Raw genomic sequence first — 18,417 nt, 5'->3', positions numbered from 1 at the left:
TCATTGTGCCATGTTTTCTAATAAGCTGAATGCTGGGACCCAGAGTTTTTAAGGATAACTTCAAGTAAAGCTCATTAATATTGTGATTTCTCAGGTTAGCATTCATTTAAAACATTTTCAGAATAAGCAGTCAAGCCAAAAAACAAACCAAAAACCTGCCAAGAATTTAATAGGACAGCTCTTCTTCACTCCCACCTCCCCATCATAATCTCAAACACTGTAGATGGCTGCCATTTGAAGATTAAAAATGAACATCAGAATTCATAATTTTCACTCTGACATTCAAATGCTTACTGTCACAGGAAGCATTAATGCTTTCCACACAAGACTGATGTTTTGATAGGTGACTTCCAAGACATCTAGATAAGGAAGGAATGTAAGTCAAGATAGAATTTTTTTTTCCTTAAATTGAGATTTCATAATAAAAGAAAACTAAGTTTCAGTGCTGAAGTAAAATTACTTGAACTGGAAGTTAATCCAGTCTTAAATCTTAAATGAACCAATAAAAATTTGTTAAAATTTTCTCATACCATTTACTGTCATCAAATTTAGCCCAGATTTTGTAACATTTATGAGTGCAAATATCCCTATATACCAGTAAGACAGCAGCTTAGTAGTTGTGACATCATGGTCACTAACAACATCAGTGTTCCAGAAAAGTTGATTTTTAAAAGTATTATCTACATGTTTCCTCAGCATCACAGCCAAATACATCTGGTTATCCATGCGAAATTTTGCCCATTAACCCAGAACTGGCAATGCCATTAATCTTCTATGACTTTTATTAAGACTTTAAAGCAAGTCAGCATTTTAATCATCAGATAAGATGATAATTACTTTGTGATAGTCTGTGGAGTAATAAGAACTCACACCCCTCTCATTAAGATTCCTCATTTTATAAAATAAATTTTCTTATTGGGAAATTTGCTTTACACAGTCTCTTGCAGCTGAGACACCCTTTGTGGAGGTTTGTATCCTAGTATAAACAAATTCCTTGTAATTTACAGATGTAAATTAATGTAATGGAAAATAAATTTTAAATTAAGTATTCACATTCTGCTGGGAAGTGCTGACTGGTTCAGATGAAGCCAGCAGATTACACAACAGCTATGGTATGTTGTTGCTGCTGTAATTTCAAAGGCTTTTGACTTTCTTTATGACAGGGGAAAAAGAAGCATTAATAAAGATAATAGAGAGCCATAAAAAAAAAAGCTGTAACATGTCTTCATAAAAACTGCACATCAATAAATAGAACTGTAAGCAATGGAAAAGAAAAAATTTTAAAAATGCATAGCCATCCCGAGACCAGAAATACATTAACAAACACAAAATTTGTTTCAATGAACTGTGGAAGGCACGGACTGGCTTTCTTACAAAAATAAATATGTAACTGCACTGGTGTAAAAAAATTACAACAACTTGTAAGATTTACCAGAAATGATGAAGCATGTTTCTTCTCTTAGTAAAGGCCAGACCATGTCTTATTGTGACTGGGAAGAGTGCCTCAAAGGAAGAGGCATGACTTCATCCACATTTAAAAGCTTCCAGCTTAAAGCTTTTACTTGCTTTGTACCAGGGGAAATTCAAGCATATGTCCAAAAACTTTACAAGTCAGTGTCCCATGTAATAACCTGTAGAACCTCTCATAAACCACATCTTTCACCTATGGAAGGGTAAAGAGCACGATCTAGTTAAAAATATGGTTAAAAAAGAAATAATCCCAGAAATTAAAATTCACTATCATTTCTGAAGAATGGTCTGATATAGATATTGACAATATGTACATTAAAAACTCCACAACACTGGAAAGACAATAGCTGAGGTTTACAAACCAGTATCTATTTCACTTTCATTCTTAGAAGACAGCCTTTTCTAAAGTTGCCACTACAACATTGCTTTAACAAACAAACAAAAAACAATTTTTATTCTTATAATTCAAAGAATAACTCATTCCAGAAGCAAAAAAAAATAAATTAAAAAAACAAAGTGTTGCAATCTCAGTCTCCAGTACTTTCTTTGGTTTCTGTGAAACTTAGAATTCTGTAAAAACATAAATTAAACAATCTCCATGTAATACAGATCACCCCAGGAAAATGGAAAGTCCCTCTTAAAGACAAAATGTTATGACAGTGAACTGTTATGGGAGTCTCTACATTTTGTAGAGAATACAGTCATTTATGTTGCCAAATATAATGTAGTGTAGCTCAAGTTACATGCACTTGGAAAAAATGAAGAAAAACAAGACAACACAATTAAACGTACAATGTTAACACCAAGAAACTGTAGCCTGCATGCCGAGGGAAACAACTACAATGAACAGAGGAGAGCTGAGAAATACAATTTTTCCAGGAAATAAAGGAGCAGTTAACTGGTACTGCAATAAGTACAGTATTAAGCCACAATAAAGCAATAATTTATAACAGAAGCTCTGAAGTAATAAGACACTGCCCTGACTCTTTAACTACCTATCAGTCATGTTCATAAAAACAATTTTCAATGTCTGTTTTTGCTGGCCTCAATTCATAAACGGTTGTTGTAGTCCTGTGAAGTCAACTGCTTAGAGCTGTGCAAAAGCTTTGTCTAAATGATATACCTACCTTTCCCTGATACAAAATTACATGATCATGAAATTTAGCTGGCAAAGAAAATGATAAAAATATTTTATTGGATAGGGGAGTGTGTGTTCTTTCAAAAAATTATTATTTATTTGAGCCAACTTTTTTGACCTTTGCATATTTTCAGTAAAATTGTGCTCTCAGATACCCTAGATACTGTTCTTCAGGAAGACAGCATTTTGGATGAAGTTAACACAAAATATTTTTACCCTATCACCAAAGTCACTAAGGGCTATTATCAGTTAAAGCACTTCTTCAAGTACATGACTTCTTAATTCAGATAATTTACACAACCAAGCATTGACCCACAGAACTCGGGTTCCAAAAAAAATGCCCTGACCAAAATGAAGCAGTTAATTTAAGAACACAAGCCAACAAATAAATAACACCAAAACCCCCAAACATTTTAGGGTCCTCTTCCATTCCTAAGTGCATATGTGCAGACACAGTCACTGTGACCTTCTGAACCATGAAACAGGAACCCAGCAGCCAAGGAAAATTCTCTGCAAATATTAACAGACTCCCAGTTGACTTCTTAAAATATCAATCTTTGTCCAAGAAATCACTATCTATTCAGCAGTGTTGAGGGTATTTTCTATATAGGAATATATGACTAAGCATACAGTTACCAAAAGCAAGTGAATGACACAGTATCAAAAATATACCATGCTTAATACGTTCCCTTTTTTCTTTCTAGAAACACATTAAAATCCTTTAACTCCTAGTTGCTGAGCTATGGTCTTCAATCAAGTGATTTTATTGAAATATTCTTAAAAAATGAAATAGATCTCAGTTATTACAAATATTTACTCGTGAGTCTGTTTGAATGTTAAAACTGCATTTTGTCTTTTGAATGAAGGAATCATTTTTAAATACCTAAAGTCTTTTGACATGACCAAAGAAACAGACTCTCTTGAAAATCCTTACACAACAATCCAGGTACCAGTAATAAAGGGACTTTTATTCAAATAGCCCATGCAACGCAGACTTCACCAGATTTGACTTGATTGTCAACTTATTATATTTATGTAAAATCTATCTGAATAATAAAAAATGTAGACAGCATCTCTATGAAAATTGCAATTGTTTGTTACTGTTTGGCCTAAGAGCTTCTTTCTAAAGCAATGTAAGAGGCATGACTTCCTGGATCATTAAGACTTTCAATTGCCCAGAGAGGTATCAACTAGTTAATATGCAAGTGTTAGGTAAAACACTGTTTACCTAAGGCATTAATGACCACAGCTAAATCTGCCTTAAAAAAATAAATTACAGTGAAGCAAGCTAAAATAAATCAAATGCTAGTAAGTCCAAGTAACCATATTAGTATGTCTTAACTTCATGCATACACTCAAAACCTGAGTTCATTCCAAATGAAATTGTTAGTTGTGCTTCTGTTATGGTTTTATAGCTATGGCAACGGTAAATCATCAATTGAACTTCACTATTAAAGCATTCAGAGACAAGGGTGGGGAGGGAAAAAAGATTTTTACACTAGAAAGAATTAGAACTGAAAGTAGGACTGAAAAGGGGACTGAAGTTTGTATACCATGAGCACAGTAAAAAGCTGCCTTTGAGATGGTGCAGTCATTTATTTGTTCTGTCAACCAGCAGCATTCCTACAAACTCATTTCACAAACCTCTCCCTCTCCATTTATATATTTCCATATCTGTTTCCCCCATTATGTTAATTGACTGGTGTACATAATTTGTGACTCCTTCAAGTCTTTGATGTTTATGGCTACTTCCCATTCTGTTAATTTTTCATACAAAGTGTTTTATTACATTCAACATAGTGCAACTTAGGCACTAAAATAGAAACAGTAGGGACTGTGAAGATGATGTAAGAAATTTTATTATCATGGATTTCTGCACAACATCACCATTAAATCAGACAAGTCTCGTGGACTGTAATACAATGGTGAGGACTTCCTCTCTGTGCAGGAAAATTACATTGCTTCCAAAGGGGATGCTGCTGAGGCAGCCTATTGCCCAGGAATAGATGCCTTCAGTCAGTCAACAGTTAATTAAAAGCTGTGCAAAGGAGGCCCTTATCTAAGCTTTTCCTGAACTAAAAGGGAGGCTGCAACAGGAACTTGTCAGTAGGAAGCTGTAAAGACTCATCACTTGGACATGGACATCACTACAGTGACCCCAGACAAATGGGGAACTCCTATGTTTCAGCAGCAACTTCTAGACAGCTGCCATCATATTTCAGAGGGGAAAAGAAATAAGGTTCAATGGGTGCCTAAACAGTCATTCTGTACAAGTACAGTCTTGATAACCCAGTCATTTCCTCCACATGATCTACACAACTCAGTCTGTACCATTCTTATAAACGTCATACAAATTCTAATTCTTATTTCAACCGAGGCTTTTCAGATTTTGTTTAATACCAGAATATATTTATCTTGACTGTAGGAAAAATGTAATTGAAAGGAGGCATATGTGCTGGCCAAACCTAAATCATACTTTAGATGTACTCCACAAGCATCTCCTTGACAAAGAAAGGTCCACAAAAGAACCTAAGAAGTTGAGGTATTTGGAGGTTTCTTAGGCTCTTGCATAAACAACACACAACCTTATCCCAAGTCTCTTGCTAATTAAGTATGTTGTATCTCAATAAAGACTGAGTACTAACAAACTTGTAAAAATAATTTTGGGAAATCATCATGAAAACCTTCAAGAATCATGTAAAAGCAGCAATGCACTGAGGCATATCTGCAAATCCAGGTCTAACACACATTAAGACATTTGAGCTTTGTTAAGTTCTAAAGGCACTACTGAATGCCTGTTTATCTGCTGACTGCATTTTTGTGTGTGTGTGTTTATTAGACATGAAGTCACAAGGCCTGCACTTCCACTAAGGACAGACTTACCTCATTTTGCTCTGGTGTGCTGCTCAGGAATTCACATTAGGCAGTATAACTGCCCTTTGTGGCTACATTTCCTTCACATACTCAAATGTCCTTAAGGTTTGATTTTAAAATATCAGGATGGTTTATAAGTAACAAAGCTAGGAGGTTTATGATGTGTAAATTATATCTGCCCTTGAGGCCTGCACTGACCTAATTTCTCAAGCATTGTAATAATCACATTTCTTTAAAAAAAAAAAAAAGCACACACAAAAAAACAGACAAAGTTTGCACACACATACCTAGTCTCAGCAAACAGCCGAGAGAAGCACAGTTCCAGTGCAGAATAACAGAACAGTTTTGTTGCACTGATCCCTGTCAAAAGTTGCAAATGTAATTAAAGGGGCACAATAAGAAGTTGCTAAGTCTAAATGATCATGTTGAAGTGTTCATTACCAAAGAACTTCTGAATAGGAAGTAGGACCAGTGGGCACTTCCAAATAATGCTGCAAGGAGAGGTCTCCTTCTAGTTACAAGTGGATGTTCATGGACATGTGGCAGAAATGTCCTAGTATTTCAAGTGTGTTTTTAAATGCCCACTAAAATGGCTACAAAATACAATATTATTTCCTCCCACAGATTGAAAAAGCTTCTTGAACAAGAGACAGTATATCAAGCAAAAAAAGAAAAGGAAAACAACAAGAAAATAGCTAAACTGAAAGAAGAATTGACTAAACTGAAATCCTTTGCTTTAATGGTGGTGGATGAACAGCAAAGACTCACTGAGCAGGTGAATCAACAAAGTAAAAAAATTCAAGAATTAACCACTTCTACAGAACAAGCACACGAAAAGCTGACTTTTGCTGAAGCAAAAATTCAAGAAGAGAAACAGAGATCCAGCAGGCTGGAGGCTGAAATTCACGCCCAGAGCAGTAGGATTTCCCAAGACCAAGAAGCAATGATGGCCAAACTAACCAATGAAGACAGCCAGAATCGCCAGCTCCGGCTCAAATTAACAACTCTCAGCCGGCAAATTGATGAGCTGGAAGAGACCAACAGATCTTTACGAAAGGCAGAAGAAGAACTGCAAGACATAAGAGATAAGATAAATAAGGGAGAGTGTGGGAACGCCGCACTTATGACTGAAGTAGAAGAACTACGGAAACGGCTGCTAGAGATGGAAGGAAAAGATGAAGAGCTCATAAAAATGGAAGATCAGTGCAGAGAACTTAATAGAAAGTTAGAACAAGAAGCATCACAGAGCAAGAACCTTAAAGGGGAAGTGGATAAACTTAATAAAAGAATTATGGAGCTGGAGAAACTAGAAGATGCTTTCAACAAGAGTAAACAGGAATGTTACTCCCTGAAATGCAACCTAGAAAGAGAAAAAATTTTAACAAAGCAGTTGTCCCATGAGCTGGATGGTTTAAAAGCTAGAGTTGGTGAGCTTGAAGCAATTGAAAGCAAGTTAGAAAAAACTGAGTTTACACTTAAAGAAGATTTAACAAAGCTGAAGAGTTTAACAGTGATGCTGGTGGATGAAAGAAAAACTATGGGTGAAAAAATAAAGCAAACAGAAGAAAAGCTGCAAGCTGCAACTTCCCAGCTTCAGGTGGAACAAAATAAAGTGATGTCAGTTACAGAAAAGCTGATGGAGGAAAGTAAAAAGGCACTGAAATCAAAATCTGATGCAGAGGAAAAAATGTCCAGTGTTACAAAAGAAAGAGATGAACTGAAAAACAAACTGAAAGCAGAAGAGGAGAAAGGAAGTGATCTTGTTTCCAAAGTGAATATTTTAAGTAAAAGACTTCAGTCCCTGGAAGATGTTGAAAAAGAGTTTCTTAAAAGTAAACGTAAGGAAAGTACTAAATCCAGCACCTCCTTGCAGCAGGAAAACAACATAATCAAAGAGCTTTCTCAAGAAGTTGAAAGGCTTAAGCAGAAGCTCAATGAAATGAAGTCAGTAGAAGATGATCTTATGAAAACTGAAGATGAATTTGAGTCTCTAGAACGAAAATATGTCAGTGAACAGGACAGAGCTAGGCTCCTCTCCGAGGAGTTGGAGGCTGTGAAAATGGAATTGGCGAGGTATAAATTAACAGAAAAGGCAGAGTCCAATCAGGAGCGCCTTTTCAAGAAACTCAGAGAAGAGGAAGCTAAATCGAGTCACCTTTCCAGAGAAGTAGATGCACTGAAAGAGAAAGTTCATGAATACGTGGCAACAGAAGACCTAATCTGCCACCTGCGAGGTGATCACACAGTCTTACAGAAGAAACTCCTCCAGCAAGAAAACAAAAACAGGGAGTTAGCAAGAGAGATGGAGAGCCTCACCAAAGAGCTGGAGAGGTACAGATCCTTCAGCAAGAATATCAGGCCTGGTCTCAACGGAAAGAAAGTTCCAGATGTGCAAGTTTTTTCTAAAGAAATCCAAACAGATCCAGCAGACAACGAGCCACCCGATTACAAAACCCTCATGCCTTTGGAGCGAACGGTTGTAAATGGGCAGCTCTATGAAGACAGTGATAATGAGGAGGAACAAACAGCGTCTTTCAAAAGCAACTCATCCAACACAAATGCCGCCAACAAAAAGCTGTGGATCCCTTGGATGAGGTCCAAAGAGAGCCATCCTCAAAATGGAAAGATACACACAAAGCAAAATGGAAACTGTGCACAGACTGGAGATCTAGTGCTAAGCCATACACCCGGTCAACCCCTTCACATAAAAGTAACTCCAGACCATAGACAGAACACAGCAACCCTGGAAATAACCAGTCCTACCACTGAAAGCCCTCACTCCTACACCAGCACAGCAGTTATACCCAACTGTGGCACTCCAAAGCAAAGAATAACCATTATTCAAAACGCCTCCTTAACACCTGTAAAATCAAAAGCAGGAGAAGGTTACATGACCCCAGAGCATGTAATTTCTCCTATAACTATGACTACTACTTTTTCAAGATCTCAAACTCCTGAATCGTGTGGTTCTCTAACTCCTGAAAGAACAATGTCCCCTTTGGCTTTGCCCGGCTCAAGTTCTCAGGAACAAACACTCTCCTCAGAGCCTTTGGAAACAGGAGCCAAGCACACTGTTTTTAGAGTATCCCCAGACAGACAGTCATCATGGCAGTTTCAGAGATCTAACAGTACAGGATCAAGTGTCATAACTACTGAGGATAACAAGATCCACATTCATTTAGGAAGTCCTTATGTGCAAGCTCTCACCGCTTCCAAGCCCACCAGCCCTTGCAATGCAGTGCAAGACAGCAGAACTCCAGCCCTAGCTAATGGCCTGCCCACTAAGCCCACCAATAAAATCACCAGCAGTATTACTATCACCCCAACAGCCACTCCTCTGCCACGGCAATCACAAATTACAGTAAGTAATGTCTATAACTGACCCCCATCCATGCTGACACCCTTACCAGCAACCCATCCTGTTTTTCATCCCAGCAAGAATGATTTGGAACAGCCTCTTTGGGAAAGATCTGTGCATGAACTATACAGCAGCATATGGAACTAACGTTAAGTTTTGCCTGCTTAGTGTTATCAAGTGTGCACTTACTGTATATCTTCTCATTGAAATACAGTTATGTAAAATATTTAGTCTTGCACTTGTATAAATGCATCTTTATGTATTGCCATTTTCAAAATAACTCACATTACTTTTGACTGCAACTTGTCTTGGTAAAATATTTTAACATTACAAAAAAACCCCAGTAAATGATTGATTATTTTCATCATTGCTTGCTGAATATTTTTTGTTTGTTATGTGTGGTTTGTATTTTTTTCTGCATGTATGGTAGAGTTTGAATTAAGCCATAATACTGCCTGCTAACTTCAGATAAGACTTGTTTCATTATCTTCCCTTCTATTTCCCAATTCCTTCTAGCCCTCTCATTTCAGGTAATTATCACTACATCATACACAAAATATTATGTATTGTATAACAGTGTTTGGGTAAAACTTTTTAAACCTCCATGCAAACTTTGCTTGTAAGTGAACCAAGTTCACAAGCTTGTATCACAAAGTATATTCTCCCCAAACAAGGTTTTTTTCCCAATATAATAGAAAAACTGCAATCATTTAGGTATGATGTAAAACAAGAAACAGTAACATTTATATTTCTGAACAATAATTCAGGAGAATAGATTTACAAACAATAATCAGATTTCATCTTAACTCCTAGTCACAAATCTGACAAGCAGTATACATCACACAAGTACTCTGAAGAAGGAACAGGATTACCAAACTATGGCATACCTTCATGTTTTTTACTTCACAGATAGAGAAAGTTAGGCAGAAGCATTAAGAAGCAATAGTAGATCAAGTCTCCAAAGATGAAGGCCTCTGGGTCTGGGATAAATAGAATTGACAAAGCAGGTTAAGGTATTTCAGTGACAATTACAGTATTTGTGCTAGGAAAAGCACAGAAATGTAATGTGCCCAAACAGTCAATTTTAATTTCCCATGAAACATTGCTAATAGTGGAACAGCTTCACATGCAACAAAAATCAGTCCAGAACATCTGGAATGCACTTTCAAACTCCTCTTTTTCACAAAAGCTGTACACTCCAAATCTAAATTGCAACAATTGTTCTTATTCTAAAAAGTTCTATTCTATTTTCTATCCTATTCTATTCTTTTATTCTAAAAAAGTTCTATTCTAAATGCCTATAAATTTAATGCTGTCAGGGTGATGGTGGTAGTATGTATTAATTTTAAAAAATTAAAAACTGCAACCTTCTGCAATCAACAAGGAAGTTTGCAAGTAAGCAAAGTCCCTATTCACTAAACCCTTATCTTTATTCTGCCTATATTCCCCAGAGGAAAAAAAAATATTTCTGCAGTATAACTTAGCAACGGATTCAGCAAAGAACCTTGGCCCATGATCTCACATAACAAGGGGACTTGTATCATTTTAAGTCCTTTTGATTGACAGGAAATAAAATGTTTATGACTGTAGATAATATCTACTTTTAGAATAGTTTCTGTTGAAAAGCAAAGTCCACTGCCCATGTACACTTTTTTCAGCAAACAGTGGGAAGAAAGAATTATATATGTGATAGAAATGGATAATAACATATGTATTACAGTTGAACAATGGCAATTTCAAAAAGAGAAGTTGTTTGTGGAACTACATAACCCCAGTTTATATAATCTGAAGTTACTAGGCTTCATAAAAGGTTCTTCTTCCTTGTTTTGTCTCCCTCTATCTCCATGGCTGCACAAGCGAGCTCTGACCAAGACCTAGGTCAGAAGGAGTACATTGTTTTATTCTGCAAAGCAAACTTTGACTCACACCTACCTCAGCAAAAGTTGCTGAAGAAGAGAGCAGCCAGACCTCAGGAAAAGCAAAATCATATAATTTTTAGAGCTTGTTAATTAAACAAACAAGTTACCTAATTAAATTCAGGCTGCACATTCTTAACTGCAGGGCTCAGTTCAGAGCCCAAAAATCAGTACCTTCAAAAAACCTTCTCTGCACTTCTGTTCTTTAGGATCCTGCATAACCTGCTGATCTATACCCAAGATCTCTGCAGGAACACATTACAAGCATGGTACTGAAGTAGTCACTGTACATGTGTCTGAAGTAGTCACTTGCCAGCATAGTAACAAACACCAAATTCTCCTGAAATTAAAGGACTAATGCTTGTCCTCCAGAGACACTAAAATTTTCTTCAGTTAGACCTAAAAAACATGTAGCAAAAAAAAAAATTCAGATCTACCTTCAAAAACACACAGAAGTGTGTTGATCATTAACCACCTGGCCTTCTATTAGAATATCTTAGAAAAGTACAAATAAGGGCATAGCAATAAGCACACGTAGTCCTCTGGACACTTACCAAGCTCTTATGAATAAGCAAGTTCAGCCTTTAAAGCTAAGATTTGAATACAAAACCTGGATGAAAGGTCACACCATTTAGAAGTATAATCATTTAACAGGCAGTACTTCTGTCCCTGCCTTACACTCATAATGATTTATCAGTAACTAATTAACAAAAGACAAAGGAAGCAGCCACTCATGACCATTAACTAAGTAAGAAGCATCAGCACTACCTGGAGATGAAATTGCTACATTTCCTGAAAATGCATCTTGATTAAGAGATGCTTACATCCCCCTACTGATGAAACAACCTTTGTGAAGGTTTAACTGACTTGACAGCAAAATTTTTGTCAGTCATTCCAACAGATAAAAAAAAAAAAATCAATTAATTACTTTTGCCTGAAAATAAGGTTTGCACAATGAAACAGGTTTGTTCGGTTTGAATTGCCAAGATCAATTTCAAAGCAGAGAAAATAAGCACCTGGGTGTATTTGCTGAGAGCTGAAACTTACTTGTTTAAACAGAAAGAAGTTAGCTGTAATTTTATCATAAAATAGCAAACAGAACACATAGCTTAAGGAATCAAATTACTGATTTACAAATTACCCTCGAGTTGTTCAGATCACCACTCCATATTTCAGAGTATTTCATTCTGCTGAGTGGGAATAGCCACCTGCTTCCTTGGCAGACAATGAGAAAACAGCAGAGCAAGGAGAAATGCGACTAAGTTATCTGCACATTGATTCAAACACTGAACAAAAACATCAAGCATAATCACATTAAAGTTTGACAAGTAAGGCAGCTTTTCTAGGATTTCAACTACTCTAAGTGGTAAGTATTGCTGTTAATTTGGAGGCTGAGACACTTTTGCTTTCAGCAGTTGCTCAAAAGCCCAAAGTCTGACAGGTATGTAATGGTTCATTTAAATGTTATGGGGAAATAAGGTCACATAACAAGAAGCATATATCAGAGGGATTAAGCTGTGAAAGAGAGCATAAAAACAGTTTTCAGCAGATCATAATATCAATTCTTCTCATTTCCAAAACTCTTGGCAAGCGTCTCTATGGTCTAAAAATCTACCTCCTTTCTCCTTATGTTTAGTTCCCAGCAAAAGGGAGAATTAACTGATTAAAAAATGACAGCAGTTACTAGCCCACTTTCCTTCACCATGTTGGGTTTATTTCAGTGAATGATCAAATAGACACAAGAGAAGGCAGCACCAACACTTTGGTGTTTTTATGTGATTAAATGTCTCAGAAGAAATACTTGCAATTTTTGTCTCTTCAGGGAGGATGGATGAGGGGAGGGAGGGAAAAGGACGAAAAGCAAAAAGAAGGGAATACCAAGCGATAATGGTAATCTGAGACCAAAGCACCCATCCATCAACTCTGAGGTAGTATTTCAAGTTATTTAAAGACCTCCTTCAAGCCACTAATTAAGAAAAAGAATTGACAAAAATTACAGGAGCAGACTGCTAATCTTCCTGATCCAAAGCACTGTAGCCAATACAGTGTCTGGGGACAGTATGTAAGGCTGTAATAAGAAAAAGATCTGTATGTAAGCATTTCAGGCAGGGATTAGGAAGGCGTGCTCCCCACACTAGGGAAAAAATAATCAGAAACAGAATAGTACAGCTCTCTTTTCTGAGTAAGATTCAATGGATGCTGCAGGGTTAGATGATGGAAATGGAGGAACCATCTGCAGGATGACTTTGTCCCTAGGAAACAGATATTGAGACAGGCAAAACAAAAACTGACAACTGCCTAATCTCCAGGCTTAAGGAAAGACTACCAAAACATTATGTTACCAAGAAACAGAAGAGAAAAAGATCTTATGGTTCAAATACAGCACAAGTGGGTGTGTAAAAATGTTTTAAAATTAACACCAAGTACTTATAGTGAGAAATTGCTCAAAAAAAAAAAAAGACAAACCATAAAACTTTAGGCACATGAAGTGTTTTCACAGATTCCGCAGCCAGTGGCTGTGAAATGTAGCTGAATTCTCTCTGTGCTGTAGCCAGCACATTACCCAATGACCCACCATACTGTGGGCAGTCAGAAAGCCTCAAATAGCAGAGCTGCCAACTGAATAGTATTCTCTTCTGACCACAAAGTACTCTTGAGAAACATTTCTGGAGTGCAAGTGAAAAGGCCTCTTTTAATCAATGTCTCTTCATTTCCCATGCAGTGGTCTGACATCACAGGGTCTTCAAAGAGGGATGGGCCAAACAATCTCCCTCCTCTTTTTTGCCTCTACCTCAACCCAAATTATAAAATTAGTGCCCTTTCAGTTGTGCTGTCACCACTTCCAGAAGGCACTGTGAACCAGGTCAAGAAACTAACCTGGATTTAAAAACACAAAAGCAAACCCACCGACAAAAAGCCATATGCCACAAATCCTCATTAAACAAAACAGAACAAACCCCAAACAACCTCAACAAAACAGGATGCATTTCACAGCACAGCTTTATTAAAGAGCTACATCAGCACAACTGAATGGACAAGCAAAAAGGAAAAGGAGCATTTTGTAGTGCAATTGCTGCCCAAGTCCTGGACCCATCAACATTGTCTGCAGAGATACAATCTAGCATACAAATACATCACAAAGCACTTCAAATATACAGCAAACATTCAGCAGTACCATTTAAATAATTCTGTATCTCTTGGGAGAGAAGTTAATTGATTTGTGCAAAATCTGAGCAAGGGAGCTTCGAATGTGATTAGTACCTACATTTTATCCTTAATTGTCTCAATTTCAAGCCTCTATAGGTCATGGTTTGTCCTGAAAAACATCAATCTTCGCTGAACAAAAGGTAGAGTCTTTTGTTTTACTTAGCATTTCATATATAGTAGGGAAAAAATATATAAACTGACTCTGATTTACACACCTTTTAATGTGGCCTTCCAAGAGAAAAACAGCCTACTCACAAACAGAAAAAAGCCATGATGGTAAAAGCAAGAGGGTCTTTTTCCTTCTCCATGCAGAACCTCTCACCTTTTCACCATAAAAATTTGCTAACATGGGGAAAACAAACTCAAAGCTTTTGAACAGACAATATTGATAATGAAGACATTTCACATTAAAAGGCATGTATGCATATAAGAGCAGTTTCAAACACCTTTTAAAATTGCCTTAAGACACCCAAATATTCCTATGTGTCCCCAGTCTGTACTGGAAGATCCTTGGCAGAGGAGGATCATTCTCCACAAACAGCAGAGCAGCACTGCTGGTCCCACCAGGGCTGTATTCTCTCCAACAGCAGCAACACCTAAGCACCTGCAGGAACACACAAGTGCCAGCACACCCCTGTGTGGGACACAAGTGCAATTGCAGCGTGTTCAGTGTGCTAAAAAAGCCACACTTCTGCTCCTAGGGACCCCCAAGTGCCCTATCAGGGCGCCTGAGACCCCTTGGACTTTCAAGGGGCAAAGGGAAGAACAGCAATGAAAAGCTGTTAACCCACAACACCACGTTACCCATCACTACATCTTATCAATTATCTTCTAGAAATGAGTCTTTAAGTTATCCAAAGTTTAAAATAATATCAGCACACTTGCCAGTGAAGACATGTCCCAAGAAAAGCAAGACACATAACAGAATTTTAGAAACTGTAAATACAACTTCTGCCTCCAACCATTCTTCTTTTCCCCACCATCAGAAAGTAGATTTAAACTCTGCTTTCAGGAGAGAAGATCACAGCAACGCATTCAAGTGCATTAGTGTAAATTGTGCCACATGCATGGAAGTAATTTCTAATATTAATACTGATTTTTCTGTCAAAAATGGCATATTATTGAAACCAAGAGAGCTGTAATAAGGCAAATACCAGCAGAAGAGTAGAAGACTCATAAAACAGAGCTTAAAAAGGATGTCAGGACATTTTTGAGCCTATTTGCTCACTATAACTTGACTTAGAACTTTCCAAATAAAAACCTAGTTCATATAGCTCTAAAAACTTCTGCAATGCCACCTTTATCCAGGAATCTGGAACAGGGCTGAAATGCCCTTGTCACTAAGAACCTTGCTAATTTTCACACTAAATTTACATTGCTGAAATTGTACTCCAGTATTCTTTTTCCTGTCCCCTCACTGGACTTGGAAAATTACTCTCTCTGCAACACATATTAGAAGACAATTATCACATCGCTTCTCCGTTTTGTTTTCTCCAGATTAAACAAAGCAAATTGCTCTTCCACTTGACAGCTCAAGTGCTATGACTCTAGATTACTGAGGAGTCATTTTCCCTCTGCTGAGCTGTTTATGTGGTGTGACAATGCAGTGAGCCAAGCCAGGCACCAGTCTGGCAGTCTCACCCTGAGTGAGACAGTGAGAGTAAGGATTACACTGCTCCTGCTCACACATCGCAGTGCAGTCACACACACAGGTGTGCTGCATGAAAGGGAACTCAGAGCAACTGAGACTTCTCACTTTGGATTCCTAGAAAACAAATGCCAGGGTCTAGCAAAAGAACAGTAAAGAAAAGGAAGTATCTAAATGCTCTGTGCAGCTGAGGATGCCTAACCAGAAATTTCAGCCAAAGTTGTCTGGCTTGGAGACCAAAGGGAATATTCGAGTTTATCACTTAATCTTAACTCGTTCTCACTTGCAGACCTGGCTTTCTTTCTGACTGCATTCAATCATCCAGGAACAAACTGAAGTCTGGCAAGAGGCACACTTGTGCTCATACAGACATGGACTTCTGAGTAAAGGATCTTCAGCACCATCCCCTGGACACTTTCAGTACAGCTGCAAATGACACTCAAATTTCTTAAACTAAAAATTTAAGCACTGAGAAAGTTATTTCTCCTAGATCAAGTGCTACAATGTAAAAAAAAAAAAAAAATAGAAGTAGAAAACTTACAGCAAAAATACTACACCCTCCCCTCATTTAAATGAATAAAGTTCAAACCGGAAGCAAATCACACATCATACTTTCAGAAGGGAAAGGAAAGGATTAGGACCAAAAGCAGGAGAACCACTTTAACAGCACAGAAACAAATATTTTCTCTCCTTGACACTCCCACACACACTTGCTTTAGACCACTCCCTAAAGCAAGCATTGCATTGTGTTAAAAGCTGGCCCATATAAATAAGCTGTCTCTGCTCCCAATGGATGAGAAAAAAAGTGGGTATGGAATACACATCCTGATATTTCAGAGCATGCACTCTTCATTGTCTTCTTAAAATTAGAAGGGCCATTTTCACAATAATGTGAAAATTTCTCATTTGTCACCTGTGCTAGTGTTTGTCCCCATCCCTGATAGTACCCACTGTCATTTGCTGAGACAAGAAATGTAGTCTCTGTGCAGAGTTCTCACTCTAGCATGCCTTCTTTTGCCAAATCCTATTACAGGCAGCTGATGTCTGCTGCAGGAATTAATTATGAAATGAAATTAAAATGAAGCCTTCTAGAGCCTTAGATCATTGCTTGCCTTGAAAATTAGCTTTAACTGTTCATTTCTCCAGCTAAGCACTGTTATGTTCCAAGCCTAATGCCTTGAAGCAATGTGGTGCTATTACACTTACAGATAGACATACCACATAATCTAATTTAAAAGTCGTCAGTTTAATGCTTGTGGGGTTGTCATTGCTGTTACAGTAATTATCTGCTGATGTTTACTTAGACACATCAGGTAAAGGAAAACTGCATAACTGCTCAGACAGGTCACTCCTGGGCAACATTTTGTTTCTGAGGGTGTTTCAAGAGCATTAATGGGGAACTCACAAGGTATCTCCAAACCATGAGAGGCAGTTCAGCTTGTTTTTTGAAGAACAAATATATCTTTTTTTCTCTTCTCTGACTTAGAAAGATAGTAGATAGAAAAAGTGGCCTACAGATGGGAACTCAAGAGACATAGCTAAACAGCATTAACAAACACAAAGGCAGCAAATTCAGAATACAAATAAGGGTTCAAAAAAGGATCAGGAAGACTAAAAACATTCATCTTGAAGGAGAGAATGAGTTGGTGGAAAGGATGCATACATTTGAAGAGAACTGAAGTAATTCATGGTGTGCGCACAGATTTCCCATACATAGTTAAAAATCAAAATGAAAACACCCAACAAAATCTATATGTAAGGGGTTTTCAGTCATTCAAGTCTGTCTAAAAACCAAACCAGACATCTGGAGATAGAGTCCTGCTATGGCCAATATACCTCCTCACATGCCTCTACACTAAGAAGCAGGGAAGGACCTAGGAATATTGCACAAGGATTTTCAGTACACATACAACTAAACCACTGCAGAATTTTATATATGGTTACTTCCAAGTGCTTTCCAGACAATTCCCACATAGTACCATTCCCTCCTTATGCACATCTTACAGCAGCTTAAGCACAGGTCTAGTCAACTGACCCAAAATACTCTGTTAACAAATTACCAATCTCAGATAAGAGCTGTAAAGTACAAGTTTTAGAAAGTAAATAAAGTTTAGCCATTGATCTAGGTACATGTGTAATTGAATTAAAAAACTTAAGTGTCAGTAACTGTTTTCCTTAAATTTAAATTATTCATTCCTTCCTGTCTAGAATTTATATCACAAATGATGAAAAATAAACCAATTTTTAAGTGCAGTATGAGGAGGAAGAGAACTAGATGGGCAGTTTGTTAAATCCTTGCCTTTATCAGAAGTTAGATTGGTACAATCATTGAAGTGCAAGCTCATTTGTTTATTTGCATAGGAAAAAAGCCCCATAATACAACTGTTACCCTCAAGTTTGAGCCTATGCCAGGAGTTAGAGCAAGTCAGTTATTGTGGCTACAATCAAACATGACACAAGCCAAAGAGAGCAGTACAAACTCTGTAAGCAGATCAAACCTTGACAAGTCCATCAGTTATAATGCAGCTCTAGGCACCAAATTATAATATTGTAGATGTATTTAATACTGTCATTCAGAACTGCAATATAGATAGTTTTGAATCACAAAGAAAAAAATGTGTTTGAAATGAAATCTGATGGCTCAGAACACCATAATGTCAATGGTGGTTTTAATGAGCCAGACACCAGTGCAAACTATAGGCCAGAGCACAGGAATATTTCAGCACCTAACTCTTCATTGATTCAATAAAAACTTACAGCCTGAATACCAGAGTCAGATGCACAAAACCTGTAAAAATGTGGGCCT

General features: G+C 37.3%; 2 protein-coding genes across 4 annotated transcripts in view; one reads left to right on the top strand and one right to left on the bottom strand.

Annotated features, from left to right (window-relative positions):
* CMSS1 (cms1 ribosomal small subunit homolog) overlaps window positions 1-18,417 on the bottom strand; it is a 222,830-nt gene that overhangs the window by 194,693 nt on the left and 9,720 nt on the right. The gene's annotated exons all lie outside the window — the stretch shown is intronic.
* The window catches only part of FILIP1L (filamin A interacting protein 1 like), a 188,009-nt gene that overhangs the window by 162,164 nt on the left and 7,428 nt on the right, over window positions 1-18,417 (top strand). For all 3 annotated transcript variants that reach the window (XM_026793563.2, XM_074536090.1, XM_074536091.1), the window contains one exon: window positions 6,107-8,843. In XM_026793563.2, coding sequence (XP_026649364.2) covers window positions 6,107-8,843 — 2,737 coding nt within the window. The remainder of the gene's footprint in view (window positions 1-6,106; window positions 8,844-18,417) is intronic.

This window comes from Zonotrichia albicollis, chromosome 2 (assembly GCF_047830755.1).
Source record: "Zonotrichia albicollis isolate bZonAlb1 chromosome 2, bZonAlb1.hap1, whole genome shotgun sequence".
Taxonomy (NCBI): Eukaryota; Metazoa; Chordata; class Aves; order Passeriformes; family Passerellidae; genus Zonotrichia; species Zonotrichia albicollis.
This window is presented reverse-complemented; position numbering and strand designations above follow the sequence as displayed.